Source organism: Impatiens glandulifera, chromosome 2 (assembly GCF_907164915.1).
Source record: "Impatiens glandulifera chromosome 2, dImpGla2.1, whole genome shotgun sequence".
NCBI classification, from domain to species: Eukaryota; Viridiplantae; Streptophyta; class Magnoliopsida; order Ericales; family Balsaminaceae; genus Impatiens; species Impatiens glandulifera.
The window spans coordinates 15409691-15429860 of record NC_061863.1 but is presented as its reverse complement, the minus strand read 5'-3'; the positions used below and the strand labels follow the sequence as shown (position 1 = coordinate 15429860).

General features: G+C 30.4%; 1 protein-coding gene across 1 annotated transcript; it reads right to left on the bottom strand.

The window, feature by feature from the left end:
* Positions 1-18282: 18282 nt before the first annotated feature.
* On the bottom strand, positions 18283-19065 carry LOC124924400. Its single transcript, XM_047464442.1, has 2 exons — positions 18675-19065; positions 18283-18608 (listed from the first exon to the last, which is right to left on the bottom strand). Exons 1-2 carry the CDS (start codon positions 19063-19065, stop codon positions 18283-18285), a joined length of 717 nt encoding a protein of 238 aa, XP_047320398.1.
* Positions 19066-20170: the final 1105 nt, after the last annotated feature.

Here is a 20170-nt window from a genome sequence, read left to right as displayed (position 1 = left end):
AGGTGATTTGATTGCAACACATGTGAGGGTGATTGCAGTTGTTAGATCTACCAGAATAAGAACATTATAATATCATAAGGGCATTACAACTATAGTATATAACATAGTGTTTATAAAAACATGTATCCTAACTATACAAAATCAAACTATACAAAATCAGGTCATTAAGAGTCGTGGGATGGGGATTAGGGTTTAGGGTAGAGGGAGAGTCTGTGGCGGCTAAGTTTGAGAGTTTAGGATTTTGTTGGGGAAGGGAGGGAGAGAAGATGGGGAGATGAAAAGGGGAATGCCCAGCTAATTGGGGATATAAGATCCTTAAGGGCAAGAATGACATTTCTCAAACCAAAAGTGTTAATTTTGCAAAGTTTATCAATGTTGGGTCATTTTCGAATTTGACCAATTATCATGTCATTTCGTCAAAGTTTCCCTAATTAATTAGGGACTATTGTAAAACAATAAAATGCAATGTGTTACAAATTAGGGATGGCAACGGGTACCCTACTCGCCGGGTAGTGAAGTACCCATCCCTGTACCCGATTTCTAGTTTACTACATGACCCCGAACCCAACGGGTATCTCTATATCTTCCCAATCCCCGATTTGCTGGGTACCCGATACCCGACGAGTACCCATTACCCGAATAAGGTCTAAATTTATATATTTTACTATAAAAAAAATTTGATGAATAACTAAAGGGAAAATAACCTGGGCAGTCCTCTAATTACTCTGATCGCTCACTTTTAGCCCTTAAATTGATTTTTGAAATAAATCGCCTTTCAACTTTTAGAAATGTCACTAATGACCCTTTTGTCAACTTTTTGGTTAAACATAATGGCTTAAGCTTAAAATATTATTTTTTATATATTATCTTTAATCTTATTTTTTATATTTTAATTATTAAATCGATTATATATAATATTATATATATTATTATTAATTTTTATATTTATATAATTATTAAATCATTTATATAATATATAGATAATATATATATATATTATTTATTTTATTTTTATTTATATCTATATAAAATAAAGTTAAAAATAATTTATATAATATATATATATATATTATCTTTAATCATTAATTTATATATAATATTTATATAATATATATTTTAAAAAGTAATTTAAAGGTTAAAAGTAATTGAGTAGTTGGAATGTTACCATTACTTTTAACTCTAAAATTATTTTTTAAAATATATATTATATAAATTTATATATATATATATATATTAAATATATATAATTAATAATTAAAGATAATATATAAAAATTATTTTTAAACTTTGTTTTATAGATATAGAAATATATATATATATATATATAAATAAATGATATATATATAAGAGATTTAATAATTATATAAATATAAAAATTAATGATAATATATATATATAAGCGATTTAATAATTATATATATATAAAAAATAAGATTAAAGATAATATATATAAAAAAAAAATTTTAAGCTTAAGTCTTTATGTTTATTCAAAAAGTTAATAGAAGGGCCATTTTTTAAAAGTTTAAAAGGTGATTTGTTTCAAAAATTAATTTAACGGTTAAAAGTAAGCGATCAAAAGTAATTAGAGGGTCGCCTAGGTAATTTGTCCATAACTCTAAACAATAAATAATTTTAAAGTAATAATATTGAAATATAAAATATAAAAATATTATTTACCTATATAAAATGTTATAAATGTTGAAAATATAACAATTTTGTTGTTATTATAATTGAAAAAGAAAGATTAAAAATATTAAAAAATGAAGATAAAAATATGAGAGAGATAATTTTTTATAGTTGAGGATGGGATGTTTTCTAAAGTAACTTTGTTTTACGTTCACTTTTCCAAACTAACTTAGTTTGTTTATTCAATCCTAAATAACCTAGTTTACTATTCAAACTCAGTTTTTTTTGTTTATATTTAAAATTTATTATATATAAATTAAATTATTTATATTTTGATATATATATTTTAAATTATTATTTATATTTTGATATATATTTTAAATTATTATTTTTATAAATTTGATTATTTATATTTTGATATATATTTTAAATTATTATTTAAATAAACTAAATTATTTATCTTTTCATATATATTTTAAATTATTATTTTTATAAATTTGATTATTTATGTTTTGATATATAATTTAAATTTAATTATATTTTATAAATTTAATTATTTATATTTTAATATATATATATATATTTAAATTTCAATTATTATTTATATAGTGTAATAAATATTAAATAATTCTAATAAATAATTGATAAATACTAATAAATTTAAAATATTTTAACTATAACAATATAATAATTAAATATTCATAAAAACGTTTATAAATTTATTAATTATTTATTAAATATAATAATAAGATTACCATATTTAATTAAAAATATTATTATATTTAATAAATAATTGATAATTTAAAACGTTTTTATGAATATTTAATTATTATATTGTTATGATTAAAATATTTTAAATTTATTAATATTTATTAATTATTTATTAAAATGCTAAAGGGAATGTTTATTATACTATATAAATAATAATTGAAATATAAATATATATATATATATTAAAATATAAATAATTAAATTTATAAAAAATAATCTTATTTAAATTATACATCAAAATATAAATAATCAAATTTATAAAAATAATAATTTAAAATATATATCAAAATATAAATAATAATTTAAATTATATATCAAAATATAAATAATCAAATTTTAAAAAATAATAATTTAAAATATATATCAAAATATAAATGATTTAATTTATATAAATTATAATTTAAAATATATATCTAAATATAAATAATTTAGTTTATATATAATGAATTAAAATATAGAAAAAAAAACTGAGAATAATAAACTAGATTAATTTGTGAACGAAGGAATAAACTATGTTAGTTTAGGAAAGTAAACGCTAAAATTATTTTGAGAAACCTTCCAAATAAACAAACTACTATGAATATTAGATTAAAAGAATTATTAACCTTATTTATAAGGTAATTTAGAAATAACTTAAATTGAGAAAAAAGTTGTCTATCCCTTTTCCCCTCATTTCGATATGTTTCGTTTCATCCGAAGAGAGAGAAGTTATCGCTTGTCTCTAAGGCCATCTCCAACCCACAAACTCATTCTCAAACCCAAAATGCAGTAAACGTCACATCAAACAGTAATTCATCTCCAACCCAAAAACTCATTTTCAAACCCAAAAGAATATTCTTAGAATATTCCTTTCTTACACAAACTTTTTAACCTTATTAATATTATCTATATATTTATCAACTTTACATATTTAACGCCAATCTTTTTTTATTAATTCAATAAAATTAATTATATATCACTACTTTATAATAAATCAATAATATATTTAAATAAACGAACACATTATATAATAACAAACATTATTAATAAAAAACACTTATACACATAGATATAAAATAAATTAGATAAAATTTAAGTATAATAAATTTAATGATTTAATTATACATTTAAAAAAAATATAATTTTGTATCTTAAGAGTAAAAAAACATAAATTAAATAATTAATTTACATGTAAAAAAAAATAGAAGTAAAAAAAGAAAAAGAAAAAAGTGAGGGCCATGTTTTAAAAATGGCCAAAAATTGGTGATAATGAACAGTTCAAACGCAAATATGCGTCTGAACTGATGAGAGGGAAGGTTGATACGCATTATAGGTTTTTTTTTGCCGATCGGTTGGAGGAGTAAAGGGCACGCATAATGGGTTATGCGTGCCGGTTGGAGTTGGTCTAACCATTTCCCGACCTTCTACCTCATATGGGCCGACGTGGTGACGTAGCAGGGACCAATAAAGCAGATTCACTAGCGATTTCTATTGCCGACCCTGAAGATCACGACCCTCAATAGATTCACAATGCACGATCTTCCCAATGCCCGACGAGAAGACCGCGCTCGAAGAAGAAGCTCGACTTCCTGACACCTATAAAAGGAGAGATCAGCATTCACATGAAAAGGAAGAGAGACCGATATATAGACTTTCTCGAGCCCTTAGATAATCAGTACACCCCGACGACCAAAGATCTTCCGAACCCATGACAAACGGTATTCTCCAACTTAGAAAATTCTTTTCTTGAGTGACTGTGAGTTTTGAGAGTTGGTTAATTGTGCAATCAATTTCTTAGATCTGTTGAGAATCACATAGATCCCTAACTCCCTGTATTCAGGGCGGAGCACACGCTCCAGCCCCACCTAAATTAAAATTTTAAAATAAAACATTTTATATATGTATTTGACATGAGACTCTTAGCCTAGTTGGTTATGTATTTAAATAAAGAATTTGATATCCCTACTTAAGAACCTAACAAATCTCCTAGAATTGATGTTGATGTAAGTTCTCTTAAACTTGATCCAGCATTACGTATTTCGATATGGAAATATCCTTTTAATCAAAGGGATGAAATTAGACGAGCTTATATCAAGATGGGGTCATATCAACCTATTAAAGATGAGTACCCGCCGACCAAATTTGAAAATCAAAATTGACGGTTCCAAAGTCATTGGTTTAAGAAACTTACTTGGTTAGAATACTCTCCTTCAAAAGTTGCTGCTTTTTGTTTCCCATATTTTTGTTTGAATATAAACAACCCTAAAAACCTACATTTACAATAGATGGATTCAAATATTGAAAGCGAGTTAACGATGGGTATAGATGCTCTTTTGTTATGCATATAGGATGTAATATTTCACCACATAATAGGGCAGTTGAATATCTTGATAATCTAATGAATATCCTTGTCATATTGACAAAGTACTGAATGCACAGTCTTCAGATGAAAAACAAAATAACAGATTACGGCTTACAACAACTATTGAAATCACTCAGTGGCTCACTTTACAAGCGTGTGCATTGAGAGGGCATGACGAGTCTCCATCTTCTAATAATCGTGGAAATTTTATTGAAAAAAAACGGAGCATAGAAAGTTAAATCTGAGATGCAAGTTGGAATCAGCCCAGGTAATTTTTCATCCTGACTCTGCCCCTACCTGTATTGATGTCATCTATCCCAAAGAGGAAGACGAAACTCAGACCCGCGGGTGAAACCCGTGACCCTGGACCGACCCACGCCTAACCTGTGACCCGTTTACCCGCCAATTCCAAACTAAAACACACGCCTTCAATCCCAACAAATATGAACATGGATAAAAGTAAATTATATAAAATCTGGCCTGCTTCAAATATTTTATGCTTCAAAGTAAATTTTATGCTTCGCGAGATTTGCTTTTTAAATCCACATTCATTTAGATGAGATGCTCAAAGTGTTGTCCCTTCATATATGAGATATTATAACTTATTAATTTTAGAGGTAGCAAAATTATTTTTGTATTGGAGATGCGAATGATCAAATTCCGCGCGGGTTACCATTTGAGCTACATGTCCATATGCTATATAAATCCATATTTCTTACTGAATAAAAATAACACCATACTCAAATTGCGGAGCCATAATTTAAACTATTTTTTTCACAAAATCAATATAACACAATAATAAAAACTAAATATACATACTTTTACTATTGAAGGATATATAATATTTATCAATAATTAAATTTGAATTTATAATTGAAGCAAATTCTCTCCCAATTATTGTAGATGATAATTTTTTTTTCCATTTTATTACGAAAAACTTTTTTAACAGTTTTATCACGAAAAATGTTCGTTTTATAAAATGATTATTTTCCCACCGAATGGTGATTCTCCTTTAGGACCAAATACATCGGAATGCACATAATCAAGAATTCTTTCTATATCCTGTTTAGCAGTAAAAAAAAACTAATTTTAATTTATTTTCCAAAAACATGAAATTTGCAAAACTCTAACTTACAGCTCCTAACACCTTTCAACCTATTTCTTTTATGCGATTTAACCATTCCACGCTTGCTCATATGCCCAAGACGCATTATGCCATAATTTTGTGTTATCATCACTTGACTCAATAAAATGAACTTTACCAATAATTGTACATCCCAATAATGTGTAAATATTTTCTTTGGTTTGCTTTCCTTTCATAACAATCAATGCACATTTACAAATTGTAATGATTTCCATATCCTCATTCGTTTTGTGAGAATAACCATTTTCATTTAAGTACATAACGAGATCAAGTTTTTATCCACTAAAGGTATATGCCTAATATTGCAAAGATCTTTAACAATATCATCATACATATTAACTTTGACTTCACATATACCAATAATATTACAACGTCTATTGTCACTTAAGTGAACACAATCAAAATTACCTAACTTGTATGAACTAAATCACTATTTGTTAGGTCTATGTGATGAGAGCATCAAGAATCCACACACATCCTTGAATTGACTATTTGTAATTGAAAGTACATCACCATCATTCTACTTTGAGTCATCTTTTTGGACAACGTTCACCAACTTCAAAGATTCATCATCATTAATAAACTTTGGACAATTTTTTATATGTCCCGAATCTTTGTAATTATAACAACAAAACGTATTTTTGCTCATTGACTTCGATTTGGATTTTCCTTTTTCAGAACGCTCTTTTTATTGCCTTGTTCCACGATTTTTATTTCTCATAACATATAAACTGTCGAATTGAGAATTTTCCCCTACATTTTTCTTCCATTGATTTTGGGCCAACAATGCTATAGTAATTTCTTCAACTTTAATAGTTTATTTTCCATATGTTAGAGTAGTCACCATATACTCATAAGAAGACGGTAATGAGCATAAAAAAATTAGTGCTCTATCTTCATCAACATCATTCACATCAAGCTATGCTAGTTGTGATTATCTGATTGAATATATTTACACGCTGAGTCAAATATGAACTATCGTGCAACTTTTAGCCCATATAATATTTTCTTTATATACAACTTAGTCGTTAACGGTCTGGACATAAACCGACCTTCTATCTTTTTTTATATCTCAATTGGAGATTGTAGATTTATCACAGGATATATAATTTTATATGTCAAACAATATAGTATGGTCCCCAATGCCCGTTGTTGTAACTACTCCCAATATTTGTCATCCATTCATGTAGGATTTTAAGCATGCAAAGTTTTCAATATTCTTTATTGCGCCAACAAATCTTTAACTCTCGTTTTCCACATACCGAAATTACCCGTTCCATTGAACTTTCCAGCTTCAAATCTCGCACTAGAATAATATCTCAACACGCTCGAATATATATTTTGAACGACAAGTAAAACAAGCTCCAATACAAATCAAACAAGTCCAAAACCAAAGTCAAACAAAGCTTCAAAAACTTGTTGAAATCTGGAATCAAATAAATTTTTAGCTTACTTTTGACAAACAAAGAGGACCTAAATCAAGGAAGGATGTTAGGATCTAGGTCGCGGCTGGAGGACCGGGGTTTGGGCCGGTTAGCGCGTCTCACTCAAAGGGTGGTGATTAATATGGTTAGAGATTAACACCGGGGTTTCAATACTACACAAACTGTCACAAACCCTTGAACCAGGTTCAAGCGCGGAAGAAGTTTGTTTCAGGTTGAAGTAGCACACTCACGAGATAGGCAGAACCGATTTTGGGTAAGACAGGTTTGGAGGTTGCTGGGTCGGTTTTGTAACTCGGTGATTCGGTTTAGGTAGTGTAGAGTCGGTTAAAGCGGTGTAGGTAGGTTAGTATAGGTCGGTTAGAATGTAGAACCAGCAGAATGTAAATAACAAGACAGGTTTTTATGGATGTTCGGAGATAAAACTTCTACGTCACCCTTTCCTCTCGAAACCGCGAGAAGGATATTCACTAAGGAATACAAATACAATCCGATCGAGACTTATTTCCTGCTCGATAACACCCGTACAATTTAAACCGAAATTGTAAATACACACTTCAACTTAGCACTTAAACTTTTCTAGAGATAGAACACAATCTTATCACTTGTAAATTAATTGTCCACTGTGTCCCGCATTTACTCCTCTTCAGCTCCTCCTTTTATAGGTGAAATGTGCCAACGATCACATTTCATTTCCTTGAATTTGATTGGTTGAGCAGAGGTTCAGTGATTCAGACCTGGCGGTCAACTTTTCAGACCTGGCGGTCTGTTCTTCCAGTATGTAGGTCAAACCGGCTAGGTTTGTCTTTTACTCAATGTGGTAACTGTCGGTTAGGCAGTTGTCTGTACTTGGAAGATTGCCTTTCTGATTTATCCTAAAGTGGAAAGATCTTGTAGGACGGTCTTCTGCAGCCTGCAGACTGTCCTCAGACTTGTATGGATATGGCAATGTTCAGTCTGTTCCTTTGGTATCATTCTCAACAGATACCCGAAGTATCTTCTTATGCTGGTCGGTTATTTGTCTTAACCGGATGGCTTCCGGTTATTGCTTTGGCTTCTGGTCGGTTAATGACCGACTATCTGGTGTTTCCGGCCTTCGGTTTTGACCGATCTTGCCTTCTTTGTGCGGTCATGTTTCTGGTCGGTTTGATAACTTGACCGGTGGAGCTTCTTAATCCGGTTGAGTACTTTGACCGGTCCGGTTCTTTGTCTGTTCCTGCATAGGAAGTTTATTTGTGTTAAGTTCTATTAACCGGTCTAATTTTATCTAACAAAGGACTAAGTTTTTTATTTCATTTTATGCGAATTGAAAATAAGATTTGACATTTTCCTCGCTCCTTCAGATTCTACTGATCATTCCAGTAACAACAAAGAAAATCAATAAACCCTATTTTCAACTTTTCACCGAATAACATAGAAGATGCATACTTCATGTTACCGTTGCTGAAAATTCGTCCTCGTCTAGAAGCTTTGACTTGTCAGTCAAGCTTCACCATTTCTTCTCTATCACCGTTACTAATCTATTTTGAAAATCAGAACTCGGACGCAGAACACTGCTAGTTTCTCTCTAATTAGTTTATGTTAAATCACAATGACGCTTTGATACCATTTGTTGATTCGAGTAACCACGTAAAATAATAATAATAGAGAAAACAAAAAAAGATTACAAGATATAACGAAGTTCAACCAAACTGCATACGTTCTTGGAAGTGCCGTCAAATATACTATTTCACTCTTAAATTAAAACCCTTTATTACATTGTATTTATAAATTAGTATAAATTAGGTGATCACAAAGACTATAAATTAGGTGATCACAAAGACTATAAATTAGGTGATCACAAAGACTAAACTACTCTATGTAGGTTAATTAGATGTTCGCAGCGGAATAATTTATAGATCTAATCTAAACATCCAATTATATGATCATGCATAATTGACAGAATCATGATATATAGTTTATAGAAATATACCTTTGATGCGTGAACCGGATCAGATCTGGTAGTAATGAATAATCGAGAGCCCCACGTGTTGCTCCTCTACTTGGTCCACACGAGCCTGACTAGATCTCTTTACTTTCGACTGCTAGGACGAAAAAGACAAAGGGGAAACAATCCAATTGCTAGATTAAAAGATGATTTCTTCCTCTTGGAGTTCTCACCGTAATATAGCAAAAGCCGTTTTAAAAGAGGAACAATTCTCTCTCTATTCATTTCCGTTTTCTTGCAAATAAGTGAATTCTTTTGTATTAAATAAAATTCCATAATTAACCATTAATTATATATTATTTTATTTCACAAATAAATAATATTTCTTATTATTAATAATATCTAATATGTATTAATTATATATTATTTTATTTTACAATCTTAACTTCATAATTAACCATTAATTATATATTATTTTATTTCACAAATAAATAATATTTCTTATTATTAATAATATCTAATATGTATTAATTATATATTATTTTATTTCACAAATAAATAATATTTCTTATTATTAATAATATCTAATATGTATTAATAATTAACCATCATTGTTGTGTATCTAGTCGGTCAACTCTAAGTGTGTGACCTCATAGGACCCGATTATAATAGTTATAGGTTTAACCTCATTAATCGTAGTTGGCTTCTAGCAAATCACTATGACTCCTAAAATAATCGGATTAAATTATATCTGTTAATTTGTCTTATCCAAGTTTAGTCATTGCACATTAAATTAAATGACACAATTCCTTCACTGTAGGCAGAACCCACTAACTCTAAACTTAATTAACATGTGTATATAAGTCACATATACAACTATTTCCACATTAGAAAATATTTCAACAAAAATATTGCTTGAAATTAATGAAGGTTCAATGTCAAGAGTCCTAATTAAATTTTGTTTTCGTGCCCATGCACAAAGAAGGTGGGGGGAGCTGCACAAGATCACACTGAACTTTATAATGTTAATGTTTAGGCTGATTCTGAGAACGAACAAAAATTGAGTTTGTTTTGATGGAGTGCTGTTACTTTGATCCATTGATATAGTCTAGCAATTAATAGTAGTGAATCTGATATAAGAAGTGATTTTTCTTGATAGTTATTTTGGTATTGAAAACTCAATTTAATCGCTTTAATTTCCTCCATGTCTAAATGATTTGCATAACGTGTTTTAGATTCAACATGAATAATGTCGCTATTTTGAATATAGACCCCCAATTCTGTATGTAGCAATAAAATTCGAAAATCCTCATTCACACAAAATGATAAAAGGTTCATAAGAGTTTTCCTCATTAATTCTAAACAAATCCTTGTTTGAGTTAACTTTATCATGAGAGATACAACATTTCCTTAGTTGGTCCAGAAAGAAAAAAAAATTACATATTGAGATTTCTAGGGAGATAAGCTAATTCCCAAATAACTTTTCATTTCGATCTTATAATATTTGCGAGAAAGCGATGACCACAAATCCGAGTTTCCATGGTAGGAGGATCTAAAAAGACATTTTCCCAATTTGAGAAATCAAGATTTTGAGGGAAATAAGAGAACATATGATGAGCCAAGCCAGATTTCTTTAGAAAAAGATAATGCAAGAAGGTATGTGATGTTGATTCTTCATTTGTCGTGAGTTGGAAAGATACTAAAAAAAATTTCTAGAGGAAGTTTGATCCTTTTTTGTAAATTGTATGCTTCTAAAAGATTACTAGTAAAAGTTGCTTTTTTTATTGTAAAAAATCAATTGATATGTCGTTTATGTGATGTTGATTCTTCATTTGTCGTGAGTTGGAAAGATGCATGAAAATTTTTGCTAGAGGAAGTTTGAAACTTATTGTAAATTGTATGTTTCTAAAAGATTACTAGTAAAAATTGCTTTTATGATTGTAAGAAATCAAATGATATGTCGTTTTCTGTCATAAGCTTTGATCCCTAAGTTTGATGACATTTAAAACATTTCGTCATTAAACTGAAATTCTGCAATTGGAGTTTCAAAATGAGTTTTGAAAAAAAAAAATTGTTGGGTCAAGAGAGTGTACCTTATGGAATTTCCAAAATTAGAGTGTACCTTATGATTCCATCAAATGGTGGGAAAATAATTTGTGATAAATGAGGATGTTGATGGGAAAATATTTAATTTTCTAGGGTAGGGATCCATAAATCAGTCTAGATGTTGATTTTTTTATCCATTTATATATAGAAAAATTTATGGAGATTTTTTTAATTAAGATAAAGTTTTTTCATATTTTGAAATTCTAACACAAGACCCTAAGATTATGAGTTCACATGCTTTACAATGAGCTATTACGTTCAATGACTTATTATCGCGGATTAAGAGATTCCAACACTAGAACATAGTGTGGTTAAGCGTCTAATATCTTGAACTTATAAATTGAGATTTCTAGGGAGATAAGCTAATTCTCAAATAACTTTTCAATCTTATAATATTTACGAGAAAGCGATGACCAAAAATCCGTGTTTCCATGGTAGGAGGATCTAAAAATACATTTATCCCAATTTGAGAAATCAAGATTTTGAGGAAATAAGGGAACATATGATGAGCCAAACCAGATTTTTTTAGAAAAAGATAGTGCAAGAAGGTATGTGATGTTGATTCTTCATTTGTCGTGAGTTGGAAAGATACGTGAAAAAATTTGCTAGAGGAAGTTTGAAGCGTATTGTAAATTGTATGTTTATACAAGATTACTAGTAAAAGTTACTTTTTGATGGTAAAAAATCAATTGATATGTCGTTTATGTGATGTTGATTCTTCATTTGTCGTGAGTTGGAAGATACATGAAAAAATTTGCTAGAAAAGTTTGAAATTTATTGTAAATTGTATGTTTCTAAAAGATTACTAGTAAAAATTTCTTTAATGATTGTAAAATTTCAATTGATATGTCATTTTTTTCGTCATAAGCTCTGATCCCTAAGTTTGATGACATTTAAAACATTTAGTCATTAAACTGAAATTCTGCAATTGGAATTTCAAAATGAGATTTGAAAAAAAATAAAATTGATGGGTCAAGAGAGTGTACCTTATGGAATTTCCAAAATGATAGTGTACCTTATGATTCCATCAAATGGTGGGAAAATAATTTGTGATAAATGAGGATGTTGATGGGAAAATATTTAATTTTCTAGGGTAGGGATCTATAAATCAGTCTAGATGTTATTTTTGATCCATTTCTATATAGCAAAATTTATGGAGATGTTTTTTAATTAAGATCAAGTTTTTTCATATTTTGAAATTCTAACTCATGACCCTAATTAGGTTATGAGTTCACTTAATTACTCTACCCATTAGCTATTTAGTTCAATGACTTATTATCTAGAATTAAGAGATTCCAACACTATAAAATAGTGTTGTTATTCGAATCTGTCATATCTTGAGCTTAGTTTATTTCAATTGATTGAAATTTTAAAGAAAAAAGAATAAGATGAAAAAAGAGACAGAATAACAAAAACATAAACAACATAGTGCAAAATTGTTGAGTCAAAATTGAAACGGTTATAAAGGAGAGCACGAGAAAAAAGATGAAAAACAAGATATTGAGATTAAAACACTTATAATAAATTTTATGATATTTTGAAGTTTATATAGTTTCACAAAATCTAATATAGCTAAAAAAAAAAAACTCCCACGTAATCTAATGAGTAGGTTAAGAATATTTTGGTACACAAGATAATCAAAATAGGTTATGATAAACAAATAACTTCTTATAACCACTAAGTTGCAATTAATGAATAACCCGAGCTCAAATTAACTTAAATTGATCTTCAACTTTCTACAAAATCCCCATGTCCTCACAAGGGGATTCAAATTCATTGCTTCTACTGTATCATACATATTTAGGATTTAGTTTACTTATAGATTGTTTGTGTGTTATGTTACACTTGTAATTTATTTCTATTTCAATTTCAACACACCAGTTACCTCATGAAACCGTTAGTCGCACCATCACCTAGGCTCGTTGTTGTATCTAAACGAAATAGATGCGTTCTCTTATCTTTATTGGTAGAGTCTTGGATAAAGTTATTATAGTTGTCCTCAGTTATATAATTACTACAAATCTTCTAAGACTAACAAATATGATTATTTGTCATATGTAAAAATGATTTTACTATTCTTACTGATTCATGCCTAAATGAACAAGATCACCATTACAGTGTTATGAACAGTTGTTACACTATTGAGTATTGATGCATCTATTTCAAAACAAAAAAATTATCAATGTGAAATCTGATATTCAAACAGAAAAATTGTATTTGTTAAACAAAAAAAAAGAAAATGCATGGATATAGTTGATACTGAGCTATAGGAATCTCTGCCAAATGTGTTTGTTAAGCAAAAAAAGAAAATGATATAGCAATAGCACATGGCTCTGCAAAACATGCTAAACAGAGCTAGCTATAGATATCTCTTAATCAATTTTGTTGAAGTCATCTTTTATGGAAATTGATAACTGATCAATTGTGATCCCATAGAGTATCGCCTATACTATAAGGTGAAGATGCTGGGATGGAGTTTATACATATCCAGCTTCTATAACATTAGATTACAAACCTTTACAGCCAATATCCATTTCATCTCAGCATTTTCATCACTCCTAGCTCTAATGGAGATTGTAATGGCTGCCCCTCCTGCCGAGTGCCGACCCTCACCCTCGTCTGTTTCATTGTCCAACCTTCTTGGGAACCCAGTTTCCAACTTTCTTTGGAACTACAAGATCCACATTGTAATATCATGTTTTCTCATCGTAGGTTTCAGCCTTTCTATATATGCCTACTTGTTTCCCAATCATCCCCTAGCTTTTTGCAACACAAAGATTTTTGTTTCCTTGAATGGTTCTGAGAAGTACAGAACCATTTCTGAAGCAGTTGATGCTAGTGAAGATCATAATCCTCTGAGGACCTGTATTATAATCAAAGAAGGTGAGTATGAAGAGACTGTAACAGTTCCAATGGAGAAGATAAACATGGCTTTCCTAGGTGATGGGAAGAAGAAAACAGTAATAAAGTCCCATAACCTTTACCTCTTAACCAACATTGGAACCCTGAGTAAGTCAAGTTATCTCTCAATGTTTTGTGTTAATTAAATTAATCTATGTTTTCTTATTTTCTTATAAATTTGTATTTAGATGTGGAGGGAAGAGGGTTCTTAGGCAGGGATTTGACAATTACAAATACTGCAAGTTATGAAGAGGGTGAGGAAGTGGCATTGAAAAATAGTGCTGATGAATCCATATTCTATCGCTACAATTGTGAAGTTTCTGAACTTTGGATTGATTTGTAGAATTAGGTTTGAAAAGAATGAAGAAGCTCATTGAGAAAAACGTAAATGGTTTTGGGAGCCTTCAATCCTTTTTAATAATGTAATAAATCTGTTACATTCCCTGAATTATCTATCAGGTTTTAATAAGGCTATAAATTTATAATATCAACATATTTTTACATCCCTCCCTCAAGATGAACATCCCTTAAGTTCATCTTGTCTCTAAGATTAATAAAAGGTCGAAATTCTAAGGGCTTTATAAAAATGTCAGCTTGTTGAATTTTTGAATATAAATGTAATGGCTGAATAAAACCTTGTTTGAAACTGTCCCTTACAATATGACAATTTATGTCGAGATGTTTCGTTCTCTCGTGGAAGACTGAATTTTCAGTAATATGTATTGCAACTTGATTGTCGCAGCGTAGGGGAATCGGGAGATGGACTGTAGCATTGAAGTCTTTCAGCAAAAAAAAAGTGCATTTCAGCTCACATACAGTGGTGGCCATGCTTAGGTATTCCGCTTCTGTAGTGGATCGTGAGACTGTGTTTTGTTTTTTTGTTTTCCAAGACAAAAACAATAACATGTAAGGGACCTCCGACTGTCTGTACAAGTTGCCCAATTGGCATCTGAAAAAGCCTCAAGTACACTATTAGTATTACAAGAGTAAAACAGTCCAAGTGAAGGCGTGCCTTTAAGGTACTTGACAACCTGTAAGGCAGCCTCCCAATGGACTTCCAGCGGTTTCTGCATATATTGACTTAGTTGCTGGACACTAAACCCGATATCTGGTCTTGTAAAACTCAAGTAATTAAACGTCCAACAAACCTTCTGAACATCTCTAGTTCAGCCAATTCTGGACTATTTAATCATTGAGTTTGATCCCTTTTTTCATTGGGATATCAAATGGTTTACATCCAGTAAGACCTGTGTCAGCCAGTATGTCAAGAATATACTTGCGCTGATTTATAAATAAACCAGCTTTAGTACGATGCAATTCCAACCCTAGAAAATGTTTGGCTTCTCCCAAGTCTTTGATTGTAAATTTTTTATCAAGATAATTTTTAACATCATTTATAATTTCTATAGAATTTCCAGCAATAAGTATATCATCTACATAAACTAACAAGGCAGTAAATGTTTTTTTAGTTTTAAAAATGAATAAGCAGTTATCATTAATTGATTGAACAAAACCAAAATGAATTAATTGTTTTGAAAACTCTTTATTCCACTGCCTTGAAGATTGTTTTAAGCCATAAAGGCTTTTGTTTAGATGACATACCAGATTTCGTTTATTTAATTCTCCCATTAATCCTTCTGGAATGTGCATAAAAACATCCTCTTCCAAGTCACCGTGGAGGAATGCATTGTTGACGTCAAATTGCTGCAAAAACCAGTTATTAGCAGATGTTAAAACAAATAAGATTCTTACCGTGACTGTTTTAGCAACTGGGGAGAAACTGTCGTGGAAGTCAATGCCGTCTTTTTTTATTGTATCCTTTCGCCACTAAACATGCCTTGTATTTAGCAATTGATCCATCTGGATTCAATTTGGTCTTATATTCATCTACAGCCTATCGCTTTCTTCCCTTTAGGAAGTTGAACTAGACTCCATGTATTATTTTCTTTTAAAGCTGTTAATTCATCATCCATAGCATCTTTCCAATGTTTGATTTTTACGGCTTCTTTAAAATTTTGTGGTTCTTTAATAGCGGATATGTTTCCTAAAAACTCTAGGTGTTCAGCATTCATACATTTAGTCGAATAAGGGAATGTGTTTGGAGTATATGACTTATCATTGTTATTTGTATTTGAATTGACAATATAATTGTCAAGCCAAGTAGGAGGCTTTCTATCCCTGCTACTTTTTCTTTGTTGTTCTTGTGGATGAATCAATGAGTCATTTGGACTAGGCTGTGTAGATGTGTTTGACTCAAAATTTTGATTTTCAGTTTGATGATTATCAAAATCATTTGAAATTAATGGATCATCTTCACTATATAATTCTGATTCTTCATCAGAATTATCAAAAAAATCTACATTTGTAGGATTTTGAGGTTTTTGTACAAAAATATTTTCATTTTGATATGGAAAAATATTTTCATGAAAAGTTACATCTCTTGATACAAAAATATTTTCATTTAAAATATCAAACACTCTATAACCCTTCTGTCCACATGAATAACCAATAAAAATACATTTTTTTCCTCTTGGCTCAAATTTAGTTTTTTAAGGAAAGTTATTTTTCACATAACACAAGCAACCAAACACTCTAAGATTTGAAAAATCTGGATTTTCTTTATACAATTTAAAAAATGGACTCTCCCAATTTAAAATTTGTGAAGGGGTCCTATTTATGATATGTGTGGCCATAAGGATTGAAAATGGCCAAAAAGTTGTGGGTAATTTGGCTTGAAAAAGTAGTAAACGTGCTACTTGTAGTAAATGTTGGTGTTTTCGCTCTACCACCCCATTTTGTTGTGGGGTGTAAGGGCAAGACTTTTGATGAAAAATACCATTTTTTTTAAAAAACTTTTGACATTCGTAACTTAAGAATTCACTACCATTATCTGTTCTTATTGTTTTGATTGATGATTCAAAATGTGTTTTAATCATTGTATATAAATCAATAAAAGTTTGACAAACAATATTTTTTGATTTAATCATATATGTCCATGTGAATCTTGAAAAATCATCTACAATCGTGAGCATGTAAGGACAATCAATAAAAGATGTATCTTTATAAAGGCCCCATATATCCATGTGAACTAGTTCAAAACATTTTGTAGTTGTAGACATACTGCACTTAAAAGATAACCTTTTCATTTTAGAGATAGGACATATATCACAATGAAAATTCTCATTTTTATCTAAATTGTAAGCATGTTTAAGTGCTATATCAGATAGATGACCAAGTCTTCTATGAATCAACTTGAAATCATTACATGTGTTATTCACTTTATTCCCTAATTCAATTTCTAGTAAGTAAAGGTTCTGGAAAAGATCTCCTCTGCCTATGATCGTATTGTCATTAACATCCTGCAATAAACAACCAGTAGAAGAAAATTGACAACTAATATTGTTTTGGAAAGTTTTGAAACTGAAATTAGGTTATATGTGAAACCTTGTACATGCATAACATCATATAATTTTAGTTTTGCAGAAAGTCTAACATTACCTATATGTTTTACATTTTTAGATGTTCCATCAAGTAAGAATAAAGACAGACTATTTATCATCTTAACATCGGTCATCAAACTCAAATCAGAACAAATATGACAACTAACACCACTGTCTACTATCCAAATAGGTTTTTCTTTATTATTACTATGCACATTTAGACTACAAACACTAGCAAAATTTTGATTAGAAGACATACCTTCGTAGTACTTGTCTTTACCTTTTTCCTTGGGTTTGCAGCCCTTTTATGACTTCCTTCACCACATCAGCAATTTCAGTGTTACTGAATTTAGAATTTTGATTTGATGATGATTCTGGTTGATCTTCACAAAAGGAAAATGGATTATTCACTACAGTAGTTGCTGCATTTGCAGAAATTTTATCTTCTGATCTCGGTTTCCTTTCCACCATTCTGGATAACCTATGATCTTGAAGCATCCTTCTTGAGTATGTCCTTCCATCCTGCAATGTATATAAAACATGTTTGTTGTTCCTTTGTTGTTGCTTCTTGTCTTGTTGATTACTCATTTTCCTCTATTGTTTCGAGTATTATTCTGACTTCTTTGCTGATCAAAATTCTCCTTCATAGACATTGCAAAATTATCTGTTTGTTCATTCATTAAAGTCTGCACTTCCTTTTGTCTTTCAATGCTAAGCAACATGGCATAAGCACGATTTAAGCTTGGTTTTGGGTCCATGAGGAGAATCTGTTGCCTTGCGTTATCAAAATATTTGTTCAATCCCATTAAGAATTGTGTCAGCTTGTTTGATGTATCAACTTGGACCACCAATTTCGTCATTCTGTAGCAGCAAACAGTTCTTGGGTCACAATCGCATGCTGGTAGAGGTTCTAAGACCATCAATTCATCCCAGAGTTTCTTGATCCTGGAAAATTATTTTTCAAGACTTAATGTACCCTGTCTCAAGTTACTAATGGCCTTTTGGATCTGATAAGCTTGTGGACCGTTGTTTTCTTGATATCGTTCTTTGATATCAAGCCATAAGTCCAACGCTGTGGTTGTGGAAGAATAGTTTGATTTAATCTCATCTGACACAGTGTTCAGAATCCAAGAACAGACTAAACAATCCATCTTTCGCCATTTATCAAACACTTTTGATTCTTTTGGTACAACTAAAGATCCATCAATATACACTAACTTTGATTTTGCTTCTAGCGCTAATCGCATACCACTACTCCAGCCAATATAATTTCCACCATTAAAAATAGTAGTACATATAATTGCACCTGTATGATCTGAGTTACGCGTCGTTAGCACATCATTTTCGTCTTTTTTCTTTCTAGACATTCTTGATCTTTCGTCGTTCGAACTATTTGTTGAAGATGTGAAAGGTAATCGCGGGAAGAAGAATCGTCGGTGTTAATCTGAGTCTCTTCTTTGTCTTCTTGATTTCGACGAGCATCTAGCTCTGATACTATGTGAAGTTTCTGAACTTTGGATTGATTTGTAGAATTAGGTTTGAGAAGAATGAAGAAGCTGATTGAGAAAAACCTAAATGGCTTTAGGAGCATTCAATCCCTTTTATTAATGTAATAAATCTGTTACCGTCCCTGAATTATCTATCAGGTTTTAATAAGGCTATAAATTTATAAAAACATATAATATCAACATATTTTCAGCAATTTCATTGGCTATAAGAGAACATTATATGCAGTGGCTTGCAAACAGTTTTACAGGGATAATCAAATCCAAGGCTTGTCTTATTTCATTTATGGTGCTGCTGAAGCCTTTTTCCAACATTGTTCTATGATTGCAGTACAAAGTGGCAAGGATGAAATAGTGGTGTCGGGAAATGCTAGAAGCTCCCCAAATCAAGATTCGGCATTTGTCTTTCATTTGTGTGATTTTGTAACGTTTGAGGTGATTCAGCCTGTCTATCTAGGAGCTCCACTTACTGCATATTCTACTGTCGTAGTTATGGACTCTTTTATCAATGGTTCAGTCTATGGTTGGAGATTGTTTTCTAAGGGATTTGCAGATTGTACCAATAGTTCTTTCTTGGCTGAATTCAGGAATTATGGACCTGGTGCACGCCTGGAGGGAAGCTCGCCTTGCACACCCAAAATGGAGATGTCAATTTCCCAACAATTTACATTGAGAAACTTTTTCAAAGGCTCCTTGTGGATACCCAAACAAATTCCTCATATGTTAGATCTTCTTTCATGAGTAGAATATGACTAATTACTCTAGAAAGTTCTTGAAAGTTTAATGAAATTGGAGATTATTTGCTTTTTATTTTTTTATGTTTAAGTTCAGCAAAAAAAATAATAAAATAAAATAATAAAGGAACCTGATACGTAAGGTTGTAAACGAATCGAATCAAATGGAATATTACTGTATTTGAAATTTTTTTGAATAATTAATGTGATTCGTATTCGATTTGAAATTGATA

What these genes read in the sequence shown, in the direction of transcription:
- LOC124924400 (XM_047464442.1), bottom strand. Translation starts at nt 19,065, where the DNA reads ATGTCTAGAAAGAAAAAAGACGAAAATGATGTGCTAACGACGCGTAAC. An exon ending in CATTAGTAACTTGAGACAGG is followed by an intron (nt 18,609 to 18,674) that starts GTACATTAAGTC and finishes TGATGGTCTTAG; the next exon opens with AACCTCTACCAGCATGCGAT.